The 22,151-nt window shown below is 42.4% G+C and overlaps 1 protein-coding gene across 3 annotated transcripts in view; it reads left to right on the top strand.

Moving 5' to 3' along the window:
• CDYL2 (chromodomain Y like 2) overlaps nt 1-22,151 on the top strand; it is a 191,284-nt gene that overhangs the window by 111,819 nt on the left and 57,314 nt on the right. For all 3 annotated transcript variants that reach the window (XM_032613788.1, XM_032613787.1, XM_032613789.1), the window contains exon 2: nt 16,363-16,951. In XM_032613788.1, coding sequence (XP_032469679.1) covers nt 16,363-16,951 — 589 coding nt within the window. The remainder of the gene's footprint in view (nt 1-16,362; nt 16,952-22,151) is intronic.

Genomic DNA, 22,151 nt, shown 5'->3' with positions numbered 1-22,151 from the left:
TATTTTAGTCCCTTTTTTGTGGGGAAAGGTGGTCTGGAATGAATTTAAAATTTGGGTAATTAACTTTTCAGCATCTGTTAAGATCATCTCATTTTTTCCTTTGACCAATTAATGTGAAACTTCCTCTTAGTAGACTTTTAAATTTAACCATTCTGTCACTTTGAGATATTTTATCCTTTAAATATATTACTCCTTCTGTTTTTTAGTTCTATGTAAAATGCTTACATCACATTGATCAGTGAAATTGTTATATATATTTTATTGTTATGCTGTCTTTTATAAGTTTTCATGAAGGCAGTGATAGATTTGTTCAGTGGATTTGAAAGCATTCCATTTTTTTCTCTCTGCACCAAAATCATTTCTGTACTGTGGGAGCTACCTATTTCTTAAACATTGGTAAGATTCCCGAGTAAACCTATTTTAGGGTAGAACCTTTTCTTAAAAAATTATTTAATAACTATCCATTTTTTCCTAGAGTTGTTATTCTGTTCAGATGTTTAATAACTGTATCTGCTTATTGGTCTGTTTATACTTTCATCTTCTGAGTCATTTTTGCTAATGCACATATTATTTCATAGTAAGCGTTTCACCTGTTTTCAAACTTTTCAGCATGTTAGAAGACATGGTATTATATGCATTTATTTTACATCTGTTATATTCTCATTTCATTTATGATTCATTTTATTTGTATTTTCTCTATTTTTCCTTCAGTGGGATTTACCAGAAAATTTATCTGTTTTATTGCCTTGCCTCAAAAATCAGTTCTTGTAATGTGCTGTTTTGATTCCCTTCTGATTTCCTTTACTGTATATTTTTCAGATATTTTCTTAGTGGTTCTATGAGATTTACCATTAACATCCTAAGTGTATAGCAGTCTACTGGATTGATATCAGTGCAGCTTCAATATCGTACAAAACTCTGCTTGTATATACCTCCCTTCCCTTTCCCCCATTTATGTTGTTATTATCACAGATTACATCTTTATATATTCTATACTCATCAATATACATTTATAATTACTGCTTTATGCATTTTTCTTTTATGTCATATAGGAAATGTACAGAGGTAGTTGCACATCAGAAATACAGTAGTGCTGGCTTTTATATTACCGATGTGGTTAACATTTCTGGAGTTCTTTAATCTTCATGTTGCTTCAGGTTATTATGTTGTATCCTTTCATTTCAGCCTAAAGGACTCCCTTTAGCATTTCCTGTAAAGCAAGTCTACTAATAATATTATTACCTGAGTTTCTGTTTACCTGGGAATAACATAATTTCTCCTTCAATTTTAAAGGGTAGTTTTGCCAGATGTAGAATTTTTCACCAAATTTTAAAAATTGAATGATTTACAGTGATTCAGGTGTACAGCAAAGTGATTCAATTAGTTATTCAATATATGTATATATATATTCTTTTTCAGATTCTTTTCCATTATAGGTTATTACAAGATACTGAATATAGTTCTCTGTGCTATACAGTAGGTCCTCATTGTTCACCTGTTTTATATATGGTAATGTGTATATGTTAATCCCAAACTCCTAATTTATCCCTCCCTCCCTTTCCCTTTTGGTAACCATAAGTTTTTCTATGTCTATTTCTGTTTTGTAAATAAGTTCATTTGTATCATTTTTTTAGATTCCACATATAAGTGATATCATATATTTGTCTTTCCCTATCTGACTTACTTCACTTAGTACTATAATCTCTAGGTCCATCCATCTTCCTGCAAATGGCAATATTTCATTCTTTTTACAGCTGAGTAATAATCCATTGTATATATATGCCACATCTTCTTTATCCATTTGTCTGCTGATGGGCACTTAGGTTGCTTGCATACCTTGGCAACTGAAAATAATGCTGCTAGGAACAGTGGGGTGCATGTATATTCAGATGTAAATTTTTGGTTGACAGTTTTTTCTTTTAGCACTTTCACTCTTTTTTTTTTTTTTTTTTTGTGGCACGCGGGCCTCTCACTGTTGCGGCCTCTCCCGTTGCGGAGCACAGGCTCCGGACGCGCAGAATCAGTGGCCATGGCTCACAGGCCCAGCCGCTCCGCAGCATGTGGGATCCTCCCGGACCGGGGCACGAACCCGTGTCCCCTGCATCGGCAGGCGGACTCTCAACCACTGCGCCACCAGGGAAGCCCTTTTAGCACTTTAAATGTGTGATTCCACTGCCTTCTGGCCTCCATGGTTTCTGATTGGAAATTGACTGTTAATCCTATTGAGGATCCCTTGTATGTGATGAGTCACTTTGCTTGCTGCTTTTAAGATCCTCTCTTTGAGTTTGTCTTTCAGTTGTTTGATTGTAATGTATCTCAGTGTTGACCTCTTTGAGCTTATCCAATTTTGAGTTTGTTGAGCTTCTCGAATATGTACACTTATATCTTTTACCAAATTTGGACAATTTTGGCCATTATTTCTTTAAATATTCTTTCTGCCCCTTTCTCTTTTTTCCTTTTCTTCCAGAACGCCTATTATGTGTGTATGTTGTTACTCCTGACAGTGTCCCACACGTCTCTTGGGCTCTGTTTATTTCCCTTTATTTTTTTCTTCCTGCTTCTCAGACTGGATAATTTTAATTGAACTATCTTCAAATTTGCCGATTCTTTCTTCTGCCTTTTCACATCTTTTATTGAAACTCTCTTGTGAATTTTTCATGTATGTTATTGTGCTTTTTGTCTCCCAGATTTCTTTTGTTCCTTTTCATAATTTTCATTGCTTTATTGATGTTTTCTATTTGTTGAGACATTGTTGTCCTGGCTTCCTTTAACCCTTTGTCCATGGTTTTCTCTAGCCCTTTGAGAATACTTAAGACCGTTAATTCAAAGCCTTTGTCTAGTAAGTCCAATGTCTTTCCTTCCTTAGGGGAAATTTCTGTTAATTTCTTCTGTGAATGGGCCATATTTCTTATTTCTTTGAATGTTTCATAATTTCTTATTAAAGACTGGACAGTGTGAATATTATAATGTGGTAACTCTGGAAATTAGACTTTCCCCCCTTGTCAGGGTTTGTTCTTGTTGCTTGTTGTGGACTGTTGCTGTTTGTTTAGAGGCTTATCTAAACTTTTTTTAAAGTCTGTACCCCTTGTCATGTGTGGTCTATGAGCTCTCTGTTCCTTTATCTTGTGTTAAGCTGGTTGTGACAGATTTCCTTGCATGCGAGGAGAAATAAATAAGGAAGTAAAGAATAGAAATGAAGGAAGAGAGGGAGGGAGGAAGGAAGGAAGGAAGCAAGCCTCCCTCTGGCTTTTCAGATTGGCTCTGTGTTGGGGCATTCCTTCAATGCTTAGCCAGGGCATTTACAAGTCTGCCTTAGTCTTCACTTCCTGCATGCACTAAGTTTAGAGATCAGCCAGAGGGGAAAGTTTTAGGGCCATCTTTTCTTGGCATGTATCCTGCCTTGGGCATGTATGTAGCTTTTCTGAATCCCCGAATTTCCCGAGGAAACTCTTCATCTTTTCTTCCCAGGCTTTTGGTGCATCTATTGTTTTTCTCACTTGTACTCTTTTGTCCCATTTGGCAGCAGGTTGTGCATTTGCGTACATTGTTTTCAAAGAATGACTCTGCCTAGCTATTTTCCAACCTAAGTAAGTTTTGAGGAAAACAAAAACAAGTGCTTATGTCATTCCTCAGGTAGCCCCTAGACAAGTTAGAACAAACACAGTTCTTTGAGGAGAAGGATTGCTTTTCTTCCTCCAGAACCAAGGACTGTGGTTCCATATTGGGGATATGGGCTGCTTTATTCAAGACTGCTACTGAGCTGGGGAGTGGTGGGGCAAGACTAAGTAAAAATGACAAAAAGCTTTCCTACTGTTTTTGAGCTGTGTTTTTCTTGATTCAGCCTTCAGTTTGGTTGCTACAGACCTTGTTTTCCAGAATTCTAAAACAGTTGATTCTGACGTTTTTGCTTGCTTTTTCATTGTTTCTGTAGAGAAACAAACCCTTGGAGCTGCCTACTCTGCCATTTTTCCTCTTTATTTCAAAAATCAGTTTTTGAATGTCAATGAGTTCAGCTTTTTTACATTTTCTAGTTTGTTAATTTCTGCTTTGATATTTATTCTTTCCTCTTTCTGCCCAAGAGTATTTGTTTTCTTTTACTGCTTACTGAGGGTAGATGTTTTAACTTCTTCCTTCCTTCTTTATTTCTGCCTCCCAACTATTTGACTGTGTGTATACTCATTTTTTGATTTTTGAAAAAATGTTATTGCAGTTTTTTCTTAGCTCTTTATTTGATGGTTACTTAGGGTCGTTTGTTCATTTATAAGTGGTTGGGATTTATTTTTAAATTGTGTTATCTAGTATTATAGCATTGTATGTATTTAGAAATCACAGTCTGTAAAATACCTCTTTTTTTGCATTCATTAGGGATTATTTTCCTCTTACATTTTGGTATTTAATCAATTTTTATAAGTGTTCCATGGATGATTTTCTTGAAATTTTGTAGAGTTTATTTTCTTTACAAATTATGCAGTTAAAGTTTGTGTTCATACAAATATATGTAATATTTACTTGATCAACCATCATATTTATTTTTTTTTTTTTTTTTTTTTTTTTTTTTTTTTTTTTTTTTTTTTGCGGTACGCGGGCCTCTCACCGTTGCGGCCCCTCCCGTTGCGGAGCACAGGCTCCGGACGCGCAGGCTCAGCGGCCATGGCTCACGGGCCCAGCCGCTCCGCGGCACGTGGGATCTTCCCGGACCGGGGCACGAACCCGTGTCTCCTGCATCGGCAGGCGGACTCTCAACTACTGCGCCACCAGGGAAGCCCCAACCATCATATTTATATGTCAGATTCTTTATATCCATATTTTTCATCTGCTTGATGTGTCTCAGTCTGAAAGTATTGAGTTTAAGTCTTCAGTTCAAATTGTTTCTACCAATTTTCTGTTGAATTTTTAAAAGTTACTTTTGGGTCTGTTATTTGATACAGAAAAGTTCATAACTATTATGTATTTAGTGAGTATTTTTTAATTAAAAAATTTCCTTTCCTATTTAATGCATTTTTGCTCCTCAAATTTTACTTTGATATTCTTTACAAAATTTGATCCTGCCTGATATATTTTTGTTCTTTCTCTTATTTTTTATTACTAAGCGAATAAGTATATAATGAGTACCTGGAATTGTTAGGTTTTATGATTGCTGTTCCCATTATTCACATGCTTTTTTTTTAAGTTTTTGCGTAACCTGCAATTGTATGTTAAAAAAAACTTGAAATAATTATGTATTTTCAGAAGAGTTATATAGTACAAAGTTTCCATGTACCCCTTAGCCAGTTTTCATGATTATTTATATCTTACACCATGCACATTTATAAAAACTAAGAAATTAACATTGGTGCTACTCTGTAAACTAACCTACATACTTTATTAGGATTTCACCAGTGTTTCCACGAACATCCTTTTCTGTTTCAGGATCCAGTCCAGGATACCAGGATACCACATTGCATTTAGTTACTGCTTTTCCTCAGTCACCTCCAATCTAAGGCCATATCTTGGTCTCCTTGTATTTTGTGACTTGATACTTTTCCAGTGTACTGGTCAAGTATTTTGTAGACTGTCCTTCAATTTGGGTTTGTCTGATGTGTAATTAATAGGTTATGGGTTTGGGGGATTATACCACAAAGGGGAAGTGTGCTTCTCAGTGAATCAGATCAGAGTATACATGCCAGCAACACGATTTATGCAGGCGATGTAACCTTGAGCCCTGGTGTGGGCCAGGTTTCTGCACCGTACAGGTACTCTTTTTTTCCTTTGCGTACTCTGTTTGTTAGAAAGGGGTCATTAAGTCCAGTCACTTAAGGGGAGAGGAATTAAGCTGCACCTCCTAGAGGGAAGAGGATCAATTGGTGGGCATCTGTTCAAACTACCATGATAGTTCATAAATATGTTGGGGGAGATATTTCCAGGCTATGCAAATATCCTATTTCTCTTTAAAGTTTTACCAACTCGTTTTAGCATCCATCTGTGGCTCTTGTCTGTAGCAGTTATTACTGTGATGCTCTAATGGTGATTTTTCTATTTCCTTTATTCTTTTTACATTTGTTATTTGGAATTCAGCTATAAGGAATATTTGTCCCTTCTCCCATTTGTTTATTTATTCCAGAGTCGGCAAGCTTTTTCTGTGATGGACCATATAGCAAATATTTTAGTCTTTGTGGACCATACAGTCTCTGTTACACAACTGACTCTGATAGCGTGAAGCACCATAGATGATACCTAAATGAATGGGTGTGGTGTGTTCCAATGAATCTTTATTCTTAAAAACAGACACTGGGCCAGATTTGGCCTGCAGGCCAACTTCTGATAATTAATTCATTTATTTATATCAGGTGAACTCATGGGTATTTATTTTATTCTTTAGGTTATAAATGTATAACCTATTTATTATTCAAATTATTCCAGCTTTGGCCACTGGGACCTCTTCCAGTTGGCTCCTTTGGCATTCCACTGCCATCATTTGCGGTTGATTGGTTGAACATTTCTTATTTTCTGGCATTATGAGATCCTCCAGGCTCATTTTTTTAATGGGTTAGTTTATGTTTTGTCCTTTAACCAACGAAATGTCTTCCTCCTTCCTTCCCAACTGAAGGTCCACTTGACTGGTTTTAGAATTCTTAAGTTTACAATATTTATGTTTTCAACTTCTGTACTATTTTGGATGGGGGAAGGTTGGGGTGTGAGGTAGGGAGTTTAATTTTTTGAAATTAAGTTTTGCAAGAATAGAAATAAAGTTGATTTATTCTCAACCTTTGCTTCCGCCATCAGAGATCTTTTTTTGACTTACAGACTCAAGATACAGAGATCTCTTCTATTATGCTTTATTAATGTTCTTGTCCCATTTTGATTTTTTTCCCTTTGTCAGACTTACATTGCTTGAGTCTCTGTTAACCCTCCTGGATGCCTACACTTATTTTCCTTAATGTTTTCTTTAAAAATCTCTGTGTCCTTTTCTTCTGCATTCTTGGAGAGCTCTTCAAGTATGTCATATACATCACTGCTTTCATTTTGTGCATGTTGGCTCTGTCCTTTCCTGGTTCCAATGGGAATTTTATTTCTTTGCCTGTGTTTTTTTTTTTTTTTTTCCCCCTTTGGTTTCCTTACATCCTTTCTTATATAAATGGGTCTACTTTCAGTTCAGTTCCCTACCCAACCTATTTATTTCATTTCATCATTTATCTTTTTTTCCTCTCTCTATCTTTTAAAAACAGAGACCATATTTTCTGTAGTCTTTGAAAACATGACACAAATGCTATCCAAAAATGTATAGTAGTACTTTTCTTAGTAGGATATTACAGAGAATTTTTAGTTATGATCTTGTTCTGATGTATTTTAGAAGGTTTTTTTTTTTTCCATTTCTAATTTTATTGATTTGAGTCCTCTCCCTCTTCTTCTTGATGAGTCTGGCTAATGGTTTATCAATTTTGTTTATCTTCTCAAAGAACCAGCTTTTAGTTTTATTGATCTTTGCTGTTGTTTTCTTTGTTTCTATTTCATTTATTTCTCCTCTGATCTTTATGATTTCTTTCTTTCTACTAACTTTGGGTTTTGTTTGTTCTTCTTTCTCTAGTTCCTTTAGGTGTAAGGTTATATCGTTTATTTGAGATTTTTCTTGTTTCTTGAGGTAGGCTTGTATTGCTGTAAACTTCCCTCTTAAAACTGCTTTTGCTGCATCCCATAGGCTTTGGATCATCGTGTTTTTGTTGTCATCTGTCTCTAGGTATTTTTTGATTTCCTCTTTGATTTCTTCAGTGATCTCTTGGTTATTTAGTAACGTATTGTTTAGCCGCCATGTGTTTGTGTCTTTTAGGGTTTTTTTTTTTCCCTGTAATTGATTTCTAATCTCATAGCCTTGTGGTCAGAAAAGATGCTTGGTATGATTGCAATTTTTAAAAATTTACTGAGGCTTGATTTGTGACCCAAGATGTGATTTATCCTGGAGAATATTCCATGTGCACTTGAGAAGAAAGTGTAATCTGCTGTTTTTGGACAGAATGTCCTATAAATATCAATTAAATCTATCTGGTCTATTGTGTCATTTAGAGCTTGTGTTTCATTATTAATTTTCTGTTTGGATGATCTGTCCATTGGTGTAAGGGAGGTGTTAAAGTCCCCCCACTATTATTGTGTTACTGTCGATTTCCTCTTTTATAGCTGTTAGCAGTTGCCTTATGTATTGAGGTGCTCCTATGTTGGGTGCATATATATTTATAATTGTTATATCTTCTTCTCGGATTGATCCCTTGATCATTATGTAGTGTCCTTCCTTGTCTGTTGTAACATTCTTTATTTTAAAGTCTATTTTATCTAATATGAGCATTGCTACTCTGGCTTTCTTTTGATTTCCATTGGCATAGAGTATCTTTTTCCATCCCCTCACTTTCAGTCTGTATGTGTCCCTAGGTCTGGAGTGGGTCTCTTGTAGACAGCATATATATGGGTCTTGTTTTTGTATCCATTCACTGAGCCTGTGTCTTTTGCTTGGAGCATTTAATCCATTCATGTTTAAGGTAATTATCAAAATGTATGTTACTATTACCATTTTCTTAATTGTTATGGGTTTGTTTTTGTAGGTCCTTTTCTTCTCTTGTGTTTCCCACTTAGAGAAGTTCCTTTAGCCCTTGTTGTAAAGCTGGTTTGGTGGTGCTGAATTCTTTTAGCTTTTGTTTGTCTGTAAAGGTTTTGATTTCTCCATCGAATCTGAATGAGACCCTTGCCGGGTAGAGTAATATTGGTTGTAGGTTCTTCCCTTTCATCACTTTAAATATATCATGCCACTCCCTTTTGACTTGTAGAGTTTCTGCTGAGAAATCAGCTGTTAATCTTATGGGAGTTCCCTTGTATGTTATTTGTCTTTTTCCCTTGCTGCTTTCAATAATTTTTCTTTGTCTTTAATTTTTGTCAATTTGATTACTATGTGTCTCGGTGTGTTTCTCCTTGGGTTTATCCTGCCTGGGACTCTCTGTGCTTCCTGGACTTGGGTGGCTATTTCCTCTCCCATGTTAGGGAAGTTTTCAACTATAATCTCTTCAAATATTTTCTCAGGTCCTTTCTCTCTCTCTTCTTCTGGGACCCCTATAATGCGAATGTTGTTGCATTTAATGTTGTCCCAGAGGTCTCTTAGGCTGTCTTCATTTCCTTTCATTCTTGTTTCTTTATTCTGTTCCACAGCAGTGAATTCCACTATTCTGTCTTCCAGGTCACTTATCCGTTCTTCTGCCTCAGTTATTCTGCTATTGCTTCCTTCTAGTGTATTTTTCATTTCAGTTATTGAATTGTTCATCTCTGTTTGTTTGTTCTTTAATTCTTCTAGGTGTTTGTTCTTTAATTCTTCTAGGTCTTTGTTAAACATTTTTTGCATCTTCTCGATCTTTGCCTCCATTCTTTTTCCGAGGTCCTGGATCATCTTCACTATTATTATTCTGAATTCTTTTTCTGGAAGGTTGCCTATCTCCACTTCATTTAGTTGTTTTCTGGGGTTTTATCTTGTTCCTTCATCTGGTACATAGCCCTCTGCCTTTTCATCTTGTCTGTCTTTCTGTGAATGTGGTTTTTGTTCCACAGGCTGCAGGACTGTAGTTCTTGCTTCTGCTCTGTTTTAGAAGTTTTTATAAATATGTTACCAGTTTTTGTCTGTGTGCTCTTGATCAAACAGAAGTCTCTCTGGTTTAGTGTTTTCCAACAGAGTGGGTGTGGGAGTTCCTCTTGGTCCCCTCCTCACTTGGATGCTGCTGTGTTCCCCATTCAGTCCCTCACCCGATGCTAGCTTGAATTGCATGGCTCTGAGCCGAATTTCTTGGTCTGCAGCTATATCCTTAGTATACTGTAGTTTGGCTGGACTGAGTGGGACGTGCCACGTCTTCTTACTGCCTTCTTCTCTGACTAGATAATCTGAAGCAACCACCATCTTCTAGACCTGAAACAGTCCATACCTGGTTGTCCCCAGAACTTGTCCCGTCTTTACTCTTCCTGAGGACTTCATACCCCAAGTCGTAAAGATGGGAGCCTGTGCCTCTCTACCTCCAAGGAAGCTGTCCCAGGATGTTGAAAGGATGCAGAAAGAGAGGTCCTGTGGGTGTGGGGTTTGAGGTCCAGAATCTGGGGAATGTCCAAGGATGGCTGCTCTGGTGTATGTGTGGGTAGACAGCAGTTGTGGGCATCGTCTTCCTTTATGGCCTTGTTCTTTGCATTCAGAGGTTAAGACATGTACTAGTAACCCAAAGTTTCTCATCCAATGCCATCTGGTGTGAGGGGCCTTCCTTCCAGCGTCTGGAAAATCTTCGTTGGTGATCCTGGATTCTTGAGCTATTGTCATTTTATTTTATTTTATTACTTTATTTTTTTTGCTGTACATGGGCCTCTCACTGTTGTGGCCTCTCCCGTTGCGGAGCACAGGCTCTAGATGCACAGGCTCAGCGGCCATGGCTCACGGGCCCAGCCACTCCGCGGCATGTGGAATCTTCCCAGACTGGGACACGAACCTGTGTCCCCTGCATTGGCAGGTGGACTCTCAACCACTGCGCCACCAGGGAAGCCCGAGCTATTGTCATTTTATATACCCTTTGGGTTTGATGGGAAGCTGGGATAGGGAATATGACTGATGATTAGTCTTTTTCCCTTTGAACCGATGGAGAATTGGAGCAGGAGGGGAGGGAGGCCCACATGGCATGCTGGGAGACCCCAGGAGAGTCAAGCTCAGGAGGCTACTTTTTTAAAAAATTGAAGTACAGTTGATTTACAATGTTGTGTTAGTTTCAGGTGTTCAACAAAGTGATTCAGTTATACATACATATATATATCTACGCTTTTTCAGATTCTTTTCCATTATAGGTTATTACAAGATATTGAATGTAGTTCCTTGTGCTATATAGTCGGACCTTGTTGTTTACTATTTTATAAATAGTGGTGTGTATCTGCTAATGCCAGATCCCTAATTTATCCCTCCCTCCCCTTTCCCCTTTGGTAACTGTAAGTTTGTTTTTTATGTCTGAATCTCTTTCCGTTTTCTAAATAAGTTCATTTGTATTATTGTTTTTAGATTCCACATATAGGTGATACCATATATTTGTCTTTCTCTGTGTGACTTACTTCACTTAGTATGATAGATGAAGTCCATCCATGTTGCTGCAAATGGCATTATTTCATTTTTTATGGCTGAGTAATATTCCATTGTATATATTATATACCAACATATATATATATATATATATATATATATATATATATATATATATATATACTACATCTTCTATATCCATTCATCTGTTGATGGACATTTGTTTCCATGTCTTGGCTATTGTAAATAGTGCAGCTATGAATATTGGGGTGCATGTATCTTTTTGAATTAGAGTTTTCTTTGAGAGGCCACTTTCAAGCCATGTAGAGATGCTGTAGGTTTTCTGTGACCCGGCAGGAGTTGGGGGGGCATCAGAAGTTGCACGTATGCCATCAGCCTTAGTCAGGTTGGGCTCACTGAACAAGAGTGGGGAGTGGATATGGTGTCATCCTTGAAAGCATGGGGTCTGGAGCCAGGATGCATCAAACCAAGTCTTAACTCTCTGCTGCTTGTCAGAGCTGGGGTCTTGGCCAAGGTCCTTAATCCCTGGGTGTCTCAGCTTTGTCCTTTGTCAAAAAGAGAATAAAGTGACCTACTTCGTTCAGGTATTTTGAAAATTAAATGAGTTAACATGTATAATATTACATTACTGTGTAGGGATCACATAGGACAGTGGCTGGCATTTGGTAAATGCTGAGTGAATGTTAGGTGGGGGTGGTGTTATTGGGTCACCTGCCAGTGAACAGCTGAGGAGGCTGTCCTGCTGCCTGGAAAAGCCTCTCACTGGTCCAAATTTTCTCCATCTCCGAAGGCCCCGTTCCTTCTCAGAGGAACCTCCCTGTCCATCCAATTTGAAGTAGCCTTTCTTTCCCACGGCCCCTTTCTCTTCACTGTCAGAGCCCTTTTCATAATTGTTATCACCTGTGACTTCGTGCACCCTCATTCAAGCGCTGTGTCCCCACCAGCCTGTGGGTGCCGTGCTGGCGGTCTGTGGGTTCACCATGGCCTGCGGTGCCTTGTGTACGGACACACGTTACAGTGTTGGATGCAGGACTTCACGAAGCCGTCTCCTTCTTCAGTGCTTGTGGGCCACATGCTTGGCACCTTGCTTGCCTGGTTCTGGTGGCTTCCCACTGGTGAGGTGTAGCCAGGTGGCCAAGAACTTGGGCCGAGGACTCAGACGAACTAGGGTTCCAATGTTGGCTAACCACCTACTGACTGTGTGATGGAGGGAAACTTACCTAACTTCTCTGAACCTCAACTTCCTCACCTGTCAGTGGTGAGAATACTGCTCAGTGGTCAGCTTATAAGTTATTAACACAGTTCCTGGAACTTAGCATGTACCACTAGAGGTGACTGTCATCATCCTCATTCCTAAGGAGACAGCCATCCACCTGTCATCGTGGCGCTGGTAATAATTGCTTCAATTTCCCTGCCCCCACCTGCAGTAGAGTCGCATCTTGTGTTAGCGGGGATCACAGAGAGAACATGTTAATGAATGATTTGGTTGAACTCAGAGGAATCGTTCAGGTCCTCAGATTGCTTACCTTTGAATAGAGAAGGTGGCAGGTGTGTGAGCACATGCTTTTTAAATATCATTCACGCATTCCTAGGTAACTACAGGAGAAGGGAATTGACCATTGTTTCCATTTGGAGGGCCTGAGCCTCAGGTAGTGTACGAGGCCTCTGCAGGTAGCGTGGGCGCGGGGCATCAGGAGCAGAGCTGCTAGCACCTGGGGGCCCAGGTCTCTGTTTTCAACAGGTGTGAGGAGTTGAGGACAGTGGCGGAGGTTGGGGGGAGCTTAAGGGAAAGACAGGATTTCCAGACAGAGAACATTGCAGTCACTTAACATTCAAGTCCTAAATAATGTAGGCTTTTGTTATCAACAGAACAGACTAGAGTTCTGGTTCTATTTGAGGATCTCCCGAGAAGAAGAGGAAAAGAGGGTCAGAAAACCTGTACAGGGATGTAAAGAAGGAGATTAGTTCCCAGGAGATGGCGCATTCAAAGCCTGGTGGGGTGTTTGGGAGCCAGCTCTCCTCTGAGCTCCTTGTGGGCATTTTCATCTTTCAGAAAAAGCAGTTGTTTTTCTGAACCTGAAAAAAAAACCGTTTTTTATAAAAGGTTTAAACGGTAGAAGAAATCATGTGTATAAAATCACTTTTGTCACCTGAAGCTTTATATTTCTGAGAGCAATTCCACTCATGTCCTCGTAGTGCTTTGTGGTGTTCAAGGCACTTTACTTTCTCAATCACACCTTATTCCTTATTCCAACAACCTTGCAGGAAGCTACTATTATTATTATTACTATTTCTGTTTGACAGATGGGGACATTGAGTCCCAGAGAGGCTGGGCAACTTGCCCAGGGTCATGTGAATAGAAAGTGGAAGAGCCAGTAGTTTTCCCCCTGCATGTCAGGCCATTAATAATCCTGTTAATACTGTTCATTGTTGGTATTGGGTTAATTTAAGTAGAAATGACGGTCAAGCCACCCAGTGGCTTTCTGGATGGTACCAGAGGTGGAAGCAGTGGCCTTTCTGTCCCCATAAAGCCACTTGTGACTCAATCCTCCAGTAACTAGGAGGGAAGAAAACTAGCTCCTCCCCCAGTGCAGCCCCAAGTAGCCATGTAGACACTCCACCCTTGCTGACTGCCCAAGCTTCTCGAGCAGCCCTCCTCTGCACAGCCGTCTCCCACACTTGGAAGGACTTATCTAAGTAGGTGGACTCTACTCTGTCTTCTTCCCGGGGAGGAGTTGAGTGTCCTCAGGGGGTGGAGAAACATTATCTTTAGATACCACCCAGGTTTGTATTCACAGGAGGGTATGCAAGATTAAGTGACCTTTACTCTGGAATGCTAATCTCCTTATTTGTATATCCTCCACTATCACCCTATGAGGTAAGTGCTGTTATTTCCCCCTTGTTAGGTGAGTCACCTGAGGTTTAGTAACTTGCCCAAGAACACATGGAGTGTCTACATGGCTACTTGGGGCCACGCTGGGGGAGGAGCTGGTTTTCCACTCTCCAGCCATCTGTTCATTCATCCATTCAACCATCCATTTTTCCATCCATCCACCTACCCACCTATCACTGTGTTGGCTGTTTGTCTAACATGGTTTTCTGCTTTATTCTGGGGAAGAAGGTTCTCCATTCTGGGAGCCAAGCACATGCTTTCTGAAGCTGGAGACCTCCACGCCAACACGCATCCCTTAGCTCATAGCCCTTAGACATTTCTGGGCTTCCTCCTGACACTCCTAGGTTGGTCTTCTCAGGGATGCTGCTATTTCCAGCAGTGCCATGTTGCTTGTTCACTTTCCTCCCTCCGTTAGCTTGCAGAGGGTTTCCCCCTTCAAAGTCCTACAAGTGTGCAAAGCTGCAGGCTCCTGCAGAGACACTCTTGACTCTTTTGCAGCATTATCACAAATGAATACCCAGCTAGTCCCATTCCTTGATTCAGAGATTGGAAGTTGGATTCGTTTGGCGTGATTTTACTTTTTCAAGCTATTATAGAGTTTGTGTGATACATCTAAAAATTATGTAATAAATCTAAAACAGATGTTTACAGAGCATTTTATAAGGAAAGAAATTTTCATAGAAATAGGCCAATTTGATTTCAGATGGATCAATTAAGGAAACAATTTAAATTGTCTATGAAGAAGCAGTATTATAAAAGAGGCAATATGGCCTAGCTGTTTAGACATTTATTAAGTGCAAAGCAATGAAAGTCGTTTAATTATTTTGCATAGCTTCTGTTGTATATAGATCATTGGGAGATAATCTCACTTTTCAAAAATTTTTATTATGGAAAAATTTAGACACATAAAAATTCCAACATGCAGGCATAAACAATTGTATAATGAACCCACATTTACCTATTACCCATCTTTAACAATTATCAACTATAACTGTAACTGCTTCTCCCCTCTCATACTGGTTTTTTTTCCATGAGTTTCGAGGGCATATTCCTCACTTATTACTTCATTTCACTGGGTCGAATTCCATCCTAGAAAAGTATATTATCTTGACATTAAAATATAGTAAACTTTTGAATATAATTGTTTACTTTTTCATTGAAATTTAGCTCTTTTTTGGGTAGAGCACTGGAAATTTTCTGTCAATTTTTTTAAATTAAAAATTTCACATGTATAGCAAAGTTGAGAGAATAATAAGTGAAGCCTCACACACCCTTCACCCCGATTCACCAGTTATTAGCCTTCGGACTGGCATTTTCTAAGTGTGTTTTTCCATGTCTCGTTGAAGACGAGAGATTTATACTTTTGAAGGTAGATAGGAGTTACATGGCTCGAAAACCAGATATACGTTCACATCTACCTCTACCACCTCTTAGCCCTGCATTGTAGGCAGTTTGCGTCATACTTAATCCCTCATCTATCAAATCGGAGCATTAATAATGTACACTCTGTGGGATTATGCAAGGTACATAATAGGCGCTCAAAAAATGTCACCCTTACCTCGCAGCTGTACCCCCTGTGTTGCAGCTGGGGGAGCCGAATAGGGGGATATTGGGTTTCATTGATTCGAGTCGGTTTTGGCCAATATGGAAGATTTTTATAGTTGAGAGAGAGTTGGTATGGCCTAATGATTAAGAAAAAAAACTCGGGGTGAGAGTGGTTGAAATCCCAGCTCTGCTTTTACCAGCTTGGAGCTTGGTTGAGAGACAATCTCTCCGCCCCACTTCCCTCTCTGTAAAGTGGGGATAGGAAGGACACCTACTGCATCGAGTTGTTGTCTGGAGAAAATGAAATGGGACCATCCGTGGCCAGCATTTAGTAGCGTCTGCCGCACACATGCCCAGCGAATATTACTCATCATTAGTATCATTGTAAGTAAGGATACATTTAGAAGAGTGCCTATAATGTAAACGCTCAGTGTTACTTATTATTATAAGCAACGGTGAAAAACGCACACCAAATTGGTCTTTAAAAGTCTGATTCGACTTCGGTGCAATGAAAAGAATATAGATCTTCAGTGAACGCTTGCAATGCGATTTCGAGTAAGAGTAAGCCTTGGATGGACGGGTCGATGCAGCCAGGCAGGTGTGGCATCGTGCGGTTGTCATGGGAAACAACGATGGTTGTTGTTCACCGCCAGTTCCCTTCGGCGATGTCCTAAAATAAACCAGCCTTCTTGAAGGCTCCTGGGAGGGTCAGCTTCCTGCCTCGGGAGCAGCTCGCCCTATGGGCAGGGCGGATGCATCTATCCCGAGGGCTCTGCGTTGTTCTTGTGTTCTGGGACTGATTTTTTTTTTTCCTTCTGTCTCTCTCTTTCCTGATTCTCCTCTTGCATCCCAGGTTGAAAGGATTGTAGACAAGAGGAAGAACAAGAAGGGAAAATGGGAGTATCTGATCCGGTGGAAAGGCTACGGGAGCACGGAGGACACGTGGGAGCCCGAGCACCACCTGCTGCACTGCGAGGAGTTCATTGATGAGTTCAACGGGCTGCACCTGGCCAAGGACAAAAGGCTCAAGTCGGGGAAGCAGTCCGGCGCCTCCAAGCTTCTGCGGGACGGCCGAGGCCCCTCGGTCGAGAAACTGTCCCACAGACCCTCGGAATCCGGCAAGAGCAAAGGGACTTCCCATAAACGGAAGCGGATCAACCCTTCCCTGTCCAAGCCGAAAAAAGGGTATCCGGCCAAGCCCCCTGCAGGCGGGGACAGGGCCACCAAGACGGTGTCTTACAGGACTACCCCCAGTGGCTTGCAAATAATGCCCCTGAAAAAGGCGCAGAATGGGATGGAAAACGGGGACGCCGGCTCCGAGAAGGAAGAGAGGCATTTTGGAAACGGGTCCCACCAGCCCGGCTTGGATTTGAATGACGTGGGTGAGCAGGACCTGGGCGACTGCCACGTGAGCCCCGCGGCGCTGGCGGAGAACGGACTCGGTACGTGGCTGGTCTTCCTCTTGGATGGGGCTTTGCGGGCAGCCTAGGGAAACACACTGCCCCCACCCTGGCCCTGACCCTCAGCCAGGCAGTAATTGTCCCTTTGTCTTTTTCACCTAGGGCACTGTGGGCTCGCTCACGTGCCTGCACTGGTTACAGACACCTATGCGTGTGGGGGCGGGCGGGGCCCAGCCACTGATGTACCAGCCAAGACTTGTCCCGCGTCGGAAATCCCTGGTTGTGCTTAAAGGCACCCGAAGCCATGGTAACCGCTCTGGAGCCCCTGCTCTGATGGCGGCTCAGAGTCTTCACCCATCAGGACCCGAGACTCATATCCCCACAGGACCAGTACCTTTCAGAGGCCGCATGCACCTCCCAGAGCCCTTGCTTCCATTCTCCTGCTGTAAGCGCTGTAGCCCGGAGAGGCGAGGTCTGGGCCAGGCTCTGCTGCTTCTCAGTTTGGACTTGGAATTCTCCCAGCTGGTCCTTAAGCTGGAGCCTCCTGCCTCTCATCTCTCACTAACATGCATGATCTGGCCCCATGTCTGTGTTAGGTCCTAAATGCTGCCCCGACCCCCTCCTAGGCCAGTTCTTTTGCTTTGTACCTTCTTGTCACCTCCCACAAGCAACACAGCATTCAGGAATCCCTCCCTCTGACCAAGTCCCCACAAGCAAAATTAAGGCAAGAGGAGGCGATGACCCAGGTAATTCAAGCTCCCAAATCTGACATCTCAACAGAGTGCTCGGTGGCTGAGTCTTCCAGGTGAGCCGTCTGCACCTGTTACCTGTGTTCCTTCATTTCTCAGGTACCCGTGTGTCCACGTGGTGCATTTGTCTCTTTAGCTGCCAGAACTCTAAGCCTTGGGATGTCAGGAAATCCTCCTCGAGTGTGGACAACCCATGCCCAACAGAGTAGGGCCACCCGTTGCCCTGGATGGAACCAGAGTGCGTGTGGGAATAGGGGTGCCGGGACGCAGGTGGGACGGGTTGGGAGAGTTTCCGGAAGGATGGGGTGACAGAGGCAGATGCATGTTAGAGAGGTGATGATTTCAGAGTTCAGGGTGCTCAGGGCGTGCCCGGCTGGGGAGAACGTGGTGTCTGTAGGCATTCTTGCCAGGGAATCTGAGCGATCCGCTTTGAGGTTCCTCATTCTCCAGAGAGAGGAATTTCACCCAAAGAGGATTTATTTAGCAGTCTCTGCCCCAGACTGACTCATGTTTCCGTCTGGGGATCCCTGATGCTGACATGACTCTGCCTGCTAACATACGGAAAAGCTGTTTGTTTTAAAAATCCATCTCTTGGGGAGGAGTGGGCTTGTGTAAATGAGGCCTGGCACAGACATTGGTGTTTGACGTTCCTGTGACAGCAGCGGAGGGATTCCCTGTCTCTGGAAGGGGGGCTTGTGAGGCTCCTTGGGTGCAGGCTCAAGGAACTCGGGTGTGATTGCTGGCACCCCGGCCGGGAGCAGCCCTCTACCCTGCTCAAGATGTGGCTGCCCTGAGAGTGGGGGGATGGGAACGTGGGCAGGGAAGTGTGCTGACTCGAGCTGCCACACTGCAGGGCCGAGAGGGAAGGCAGACCTGTAGAGAAGTTTCAACGAAGGCATGCTTCTCCTTCCATGCCCTTTTCCAGAGAGGGGCAGGGCTGCTAGCTGTGCGCAACCTGTCCTTGGGCCTCATCGATACCGCCCGGTTCCCGATCTGGTGATGGAGCATGGTTCCCCGTGACCCGGGGAAACATGAGAAGGAGCCTGCTGGCCTCAGTGGTGGCCTTGTTAACCTCGAGGGCTTCCCCAGGTCTTTCTTGTCTTTGATCTCTTCTTGGCCTCATTTTTTCCCCGATGTTGAATGTTCTCTACTCCACGCTGGCCCATGCCTGGACAGAGGGGAGGAAGCCACCTGCCTCTCTTTTGTTTGGTTTTGGGTGTTCCCAAAGGGCCCTTTTGTTTACTCGCATCCCACAATATTAGTGTCCTTGAGGGTCTCATAAGCCTAAGGCAGTGGTTCTCAAATTCATGTGTGTAAGATTCCCTGGCGCTTGGTTAAAATGCAAATCCTGTAGAATCTGATTTACTAAGTCTGGGGTGGAGCCCAGAAGATGGGTTTTTAACAAGCGCCCTAGGTGGCTCTCATGCATTTGGGGACCTGCTCTGTGGCAAAATGGGGTGATAATTACGTTTCACATCGGGAGTCAATTTAAGTCAATTCAATACTTCTTTTGTTTTTCCTGAGAGTTAATCACCACGCTAGGTGCTTGGAGTAAAGTAATAAAAAGATAGGTAAGGACTGTGCCCTCGGAAACTTACAGTCTGCTCTCTGCTAGGTTGAGAGTGGGTGTCTCTGGGTCATTGTTGAGAAGACTCCTGAGGCTGACTCGCTGGAAGGAGTAACACGTATGTTACGTAGATGGTATGCCTTTCCATGTCTGTGTGACATCTTCTGTGGTCACTGGGGTGATAAATGCCCCAGCCCTGGTCAGCTTTTAACACTCTAGTTAGAAATAGCATAATATCCAGGTCTTGGAGTAACTGGGAAGAGGAAAAGACTGAGAATCCTTGCCAGAGAGAGAGAGAGAGAGAGAGAGGAGAGAAAGGTTTGGGGTTCTTGGAGAAGACCCAAGACAGAGGGAGTTGTGTCGTTCCAGAACTTGCCAGCCAGGGGTCAGAGGCATAGTGAAGCACAACATGACTCCACTTATGTTTTCAGCCCGAGGGAAGCCTTGATGCAGCCAGTGTCCATGCCCATGCAGACCCTGAATGTTTTCCTACCCGCCCTCCCCAGCCCCACCTTCTCTGACCACTGCCACCAAGGATCCAGATCCCAGTGGCACAAGGGTGAGGTAGCAGGGTTTTCAGCACGGAGGGGGCCTCATCTTTGCCTTGCAGAAGGGGACGGGGAGATCCTGGCTACGCTTTCCCAGCATTTGTTTTGGGGGTGGGCTGTTGCTTTTTATATGATTTCAACTTCTCTTTGGTGAATTAAGGTTCTGCATACAGAAAAGCAACTTATGTAACACGTTACTCATTTACTGCTGACTTCCCCGATCTGAGCTGTGGGAACAGGTGCTAAATTGGGGCTCCAGCGGGTGGTGCTTTGGTTTCCGACAGCATTTTCCCCAGCAATGTTTGTGAAGCACGTGCAGCGACTCAGTGCCGCTTTTGCTTCTGATTCTTCTCCCGTAAGGACAAATGGCTCTGTGGTCCGGGTACCATCTGCCTCAGTATCCCTTCGGGAGCTTGTTAAAAGTGGGCTCTACCCCAGTCAAGTGAATCTCAGGGGGCAGGGTGTGGATTGTGTCTTTTAAATGCTGAATTTTAACTTCCATGATATATACAGTAGTTCCTGCATAAGCGTTTGGTTGTAAGTGATGGGTGGTTCATAGATCCCATCCTTTGTTGGTAGATCGAGTTACTCCTTCGGTTTTAAGCTTATAAGTGGGAGTGTGATTTAGTCCTTTAAACATTTAAAACCTGATATAATTTCTCCTTCTTGCTAATGCACTGTCTACCAGGCATCCCTCTCTCTCGCTTTTTTTTTTTTCCTAAAACAGATCTGTTTCATCCATATAGAAAAACCGTTGGGTTAGTGAACTCCTGCTGTGGTCTGGTCTAGAACTGATTAGTTCTGTTTCATCAGAATAGGCCAAAGCATCAATATTTGACAGATTCAGATGAGCCTCTAACCTGTGGACACACCCCTGCCTAGGAGCAAACTCTGAGCCCCAGCGCAACACACAGACGCCCAGCGTTTTCCGAATTTCCATGAAGCCAGTGAGTTTCCACTTTGATGCTGACCCGGTGACCCCGTGTTCACATTTCCTTGAATTTTGAGAATCATCGTCCTTGTTTTCTGATGAGTGTTGTCTGTGGCCCAGGCGCTGCATCTCAGACACCGCCTGATTCAGTGTTTTCAGAATTGTTCCTATCACTGAGTGAGTCATCCCACACAAACGTGCAACACTTGCCATCGTCTCTCCATTGATCTTTTAAAATTATCTCAGCTTTCACTTCTCTCATGTTTGTTTATCTCCTCCTACTCACTCTATCAACAGGATGATCGTTTTCCTTTTATTGATCATAATGGAGTAACCATGTTTTAAAAGCACTTCAGAATGAAGCGTGAACATGGGAGATGCCCTATGACTTTCGAAAACCTTGGGCTCTCAGACATGGAGCCGGCATCAGAATCCACTGGCGGGTATGTTAAAACACAGATTACTGTGCCAACCCCCAGAGTTTCTGATTTAGTAGGTATGGAGCAGAGCCTGAAAATCTGCATTGCTAGCAAGTTACCAGATGCTGCCACTGCACCAGGGACCCTGCTTTCAGAACTGCTCGCTGCTCTAGACGAATAAGCACCAAGGTGGTTGGGACAAAAATGACAGACAGTGGTTGGGAACACCAGTTGGTGGTACTGGGGAGAGTTGAAGCCCTTTTGCTCTGGTCCTTGAGTTTGCATTCCTGAGAATTCGTAAGTTGAAAGTTTGTGAAATGAAGTTGTTCAGTGGAAGTCTTATTGCATGGGAACTTCCCTGTTAGGCCTTGGAGGTTACAAAGAGTCCTTTGGTGACCCTCTCAGTGCTAACCGGCAGCTGTTAGGAGACTACCCATTTTTCGGAGGAGGAGACTGAAGTTACAAGGGTCCAGGTTGGGACTAGGAGAGAAACCCAGGCAGTTCGACTCCAGTGATGGTCCCTAGATCACTGCTCAGCTGGCTCCCAGGCAGTACAAGGCAGTTCCTGATCCCTGATAAAAATATGCCCTGACTGAACTCTGCTCAGCGTTATGTGGCAGCCTGGATGCCGGGGCGGGGGGGGGGGGGGGTGTGTGGAGTGTGGAGGAGAATGGATACATGCATATGTATGGCTGAGTCTCTTTGCTGTGCACCTGAAACTATCACAGCATTGTTCATCAGCTATACTCCAATGTAAAATAAAATTGAAAAACAATATGCCCTGATTGGGGGACCCCCAGAGTGCTCGTGGGGCAGAAGCCACTTGGACTCACCCTCATTTCTTATTGATGGACAGTTACAATTCTTCTAAGCCTGAGAAATTGAGATTAACTCTGTGCCATTCAATTTGAAAGCCAGGAGTAAATGGTCAATTTCATAAAAAAAAATACAACTTAACAAAACGGACTCACAACTAGAAAACCTGAATAGGGCAATAACTCTTTTTTTTTTTTAAGCATCTTTTTTGG

This window comes from Phocoena sinus, chromosome 19 (genome assembly GCF_008692025.1).
Source record: "Phocoena sinus isolate mPhoSin1 chromosome 19, mPhoSin1.pri, whole genome shotgun sequence".
Lineage (NCBI taxonomy): Eukaryota > Metazoa > Chordata > Mammalia > Artiodactyla > Phocoenidae > Phocoena > Phocoena sinus.
Note: the sequence above shows the minus strand (reverse complement) of the source record. Positions and strands in the feature narration are given on the sequence as shown.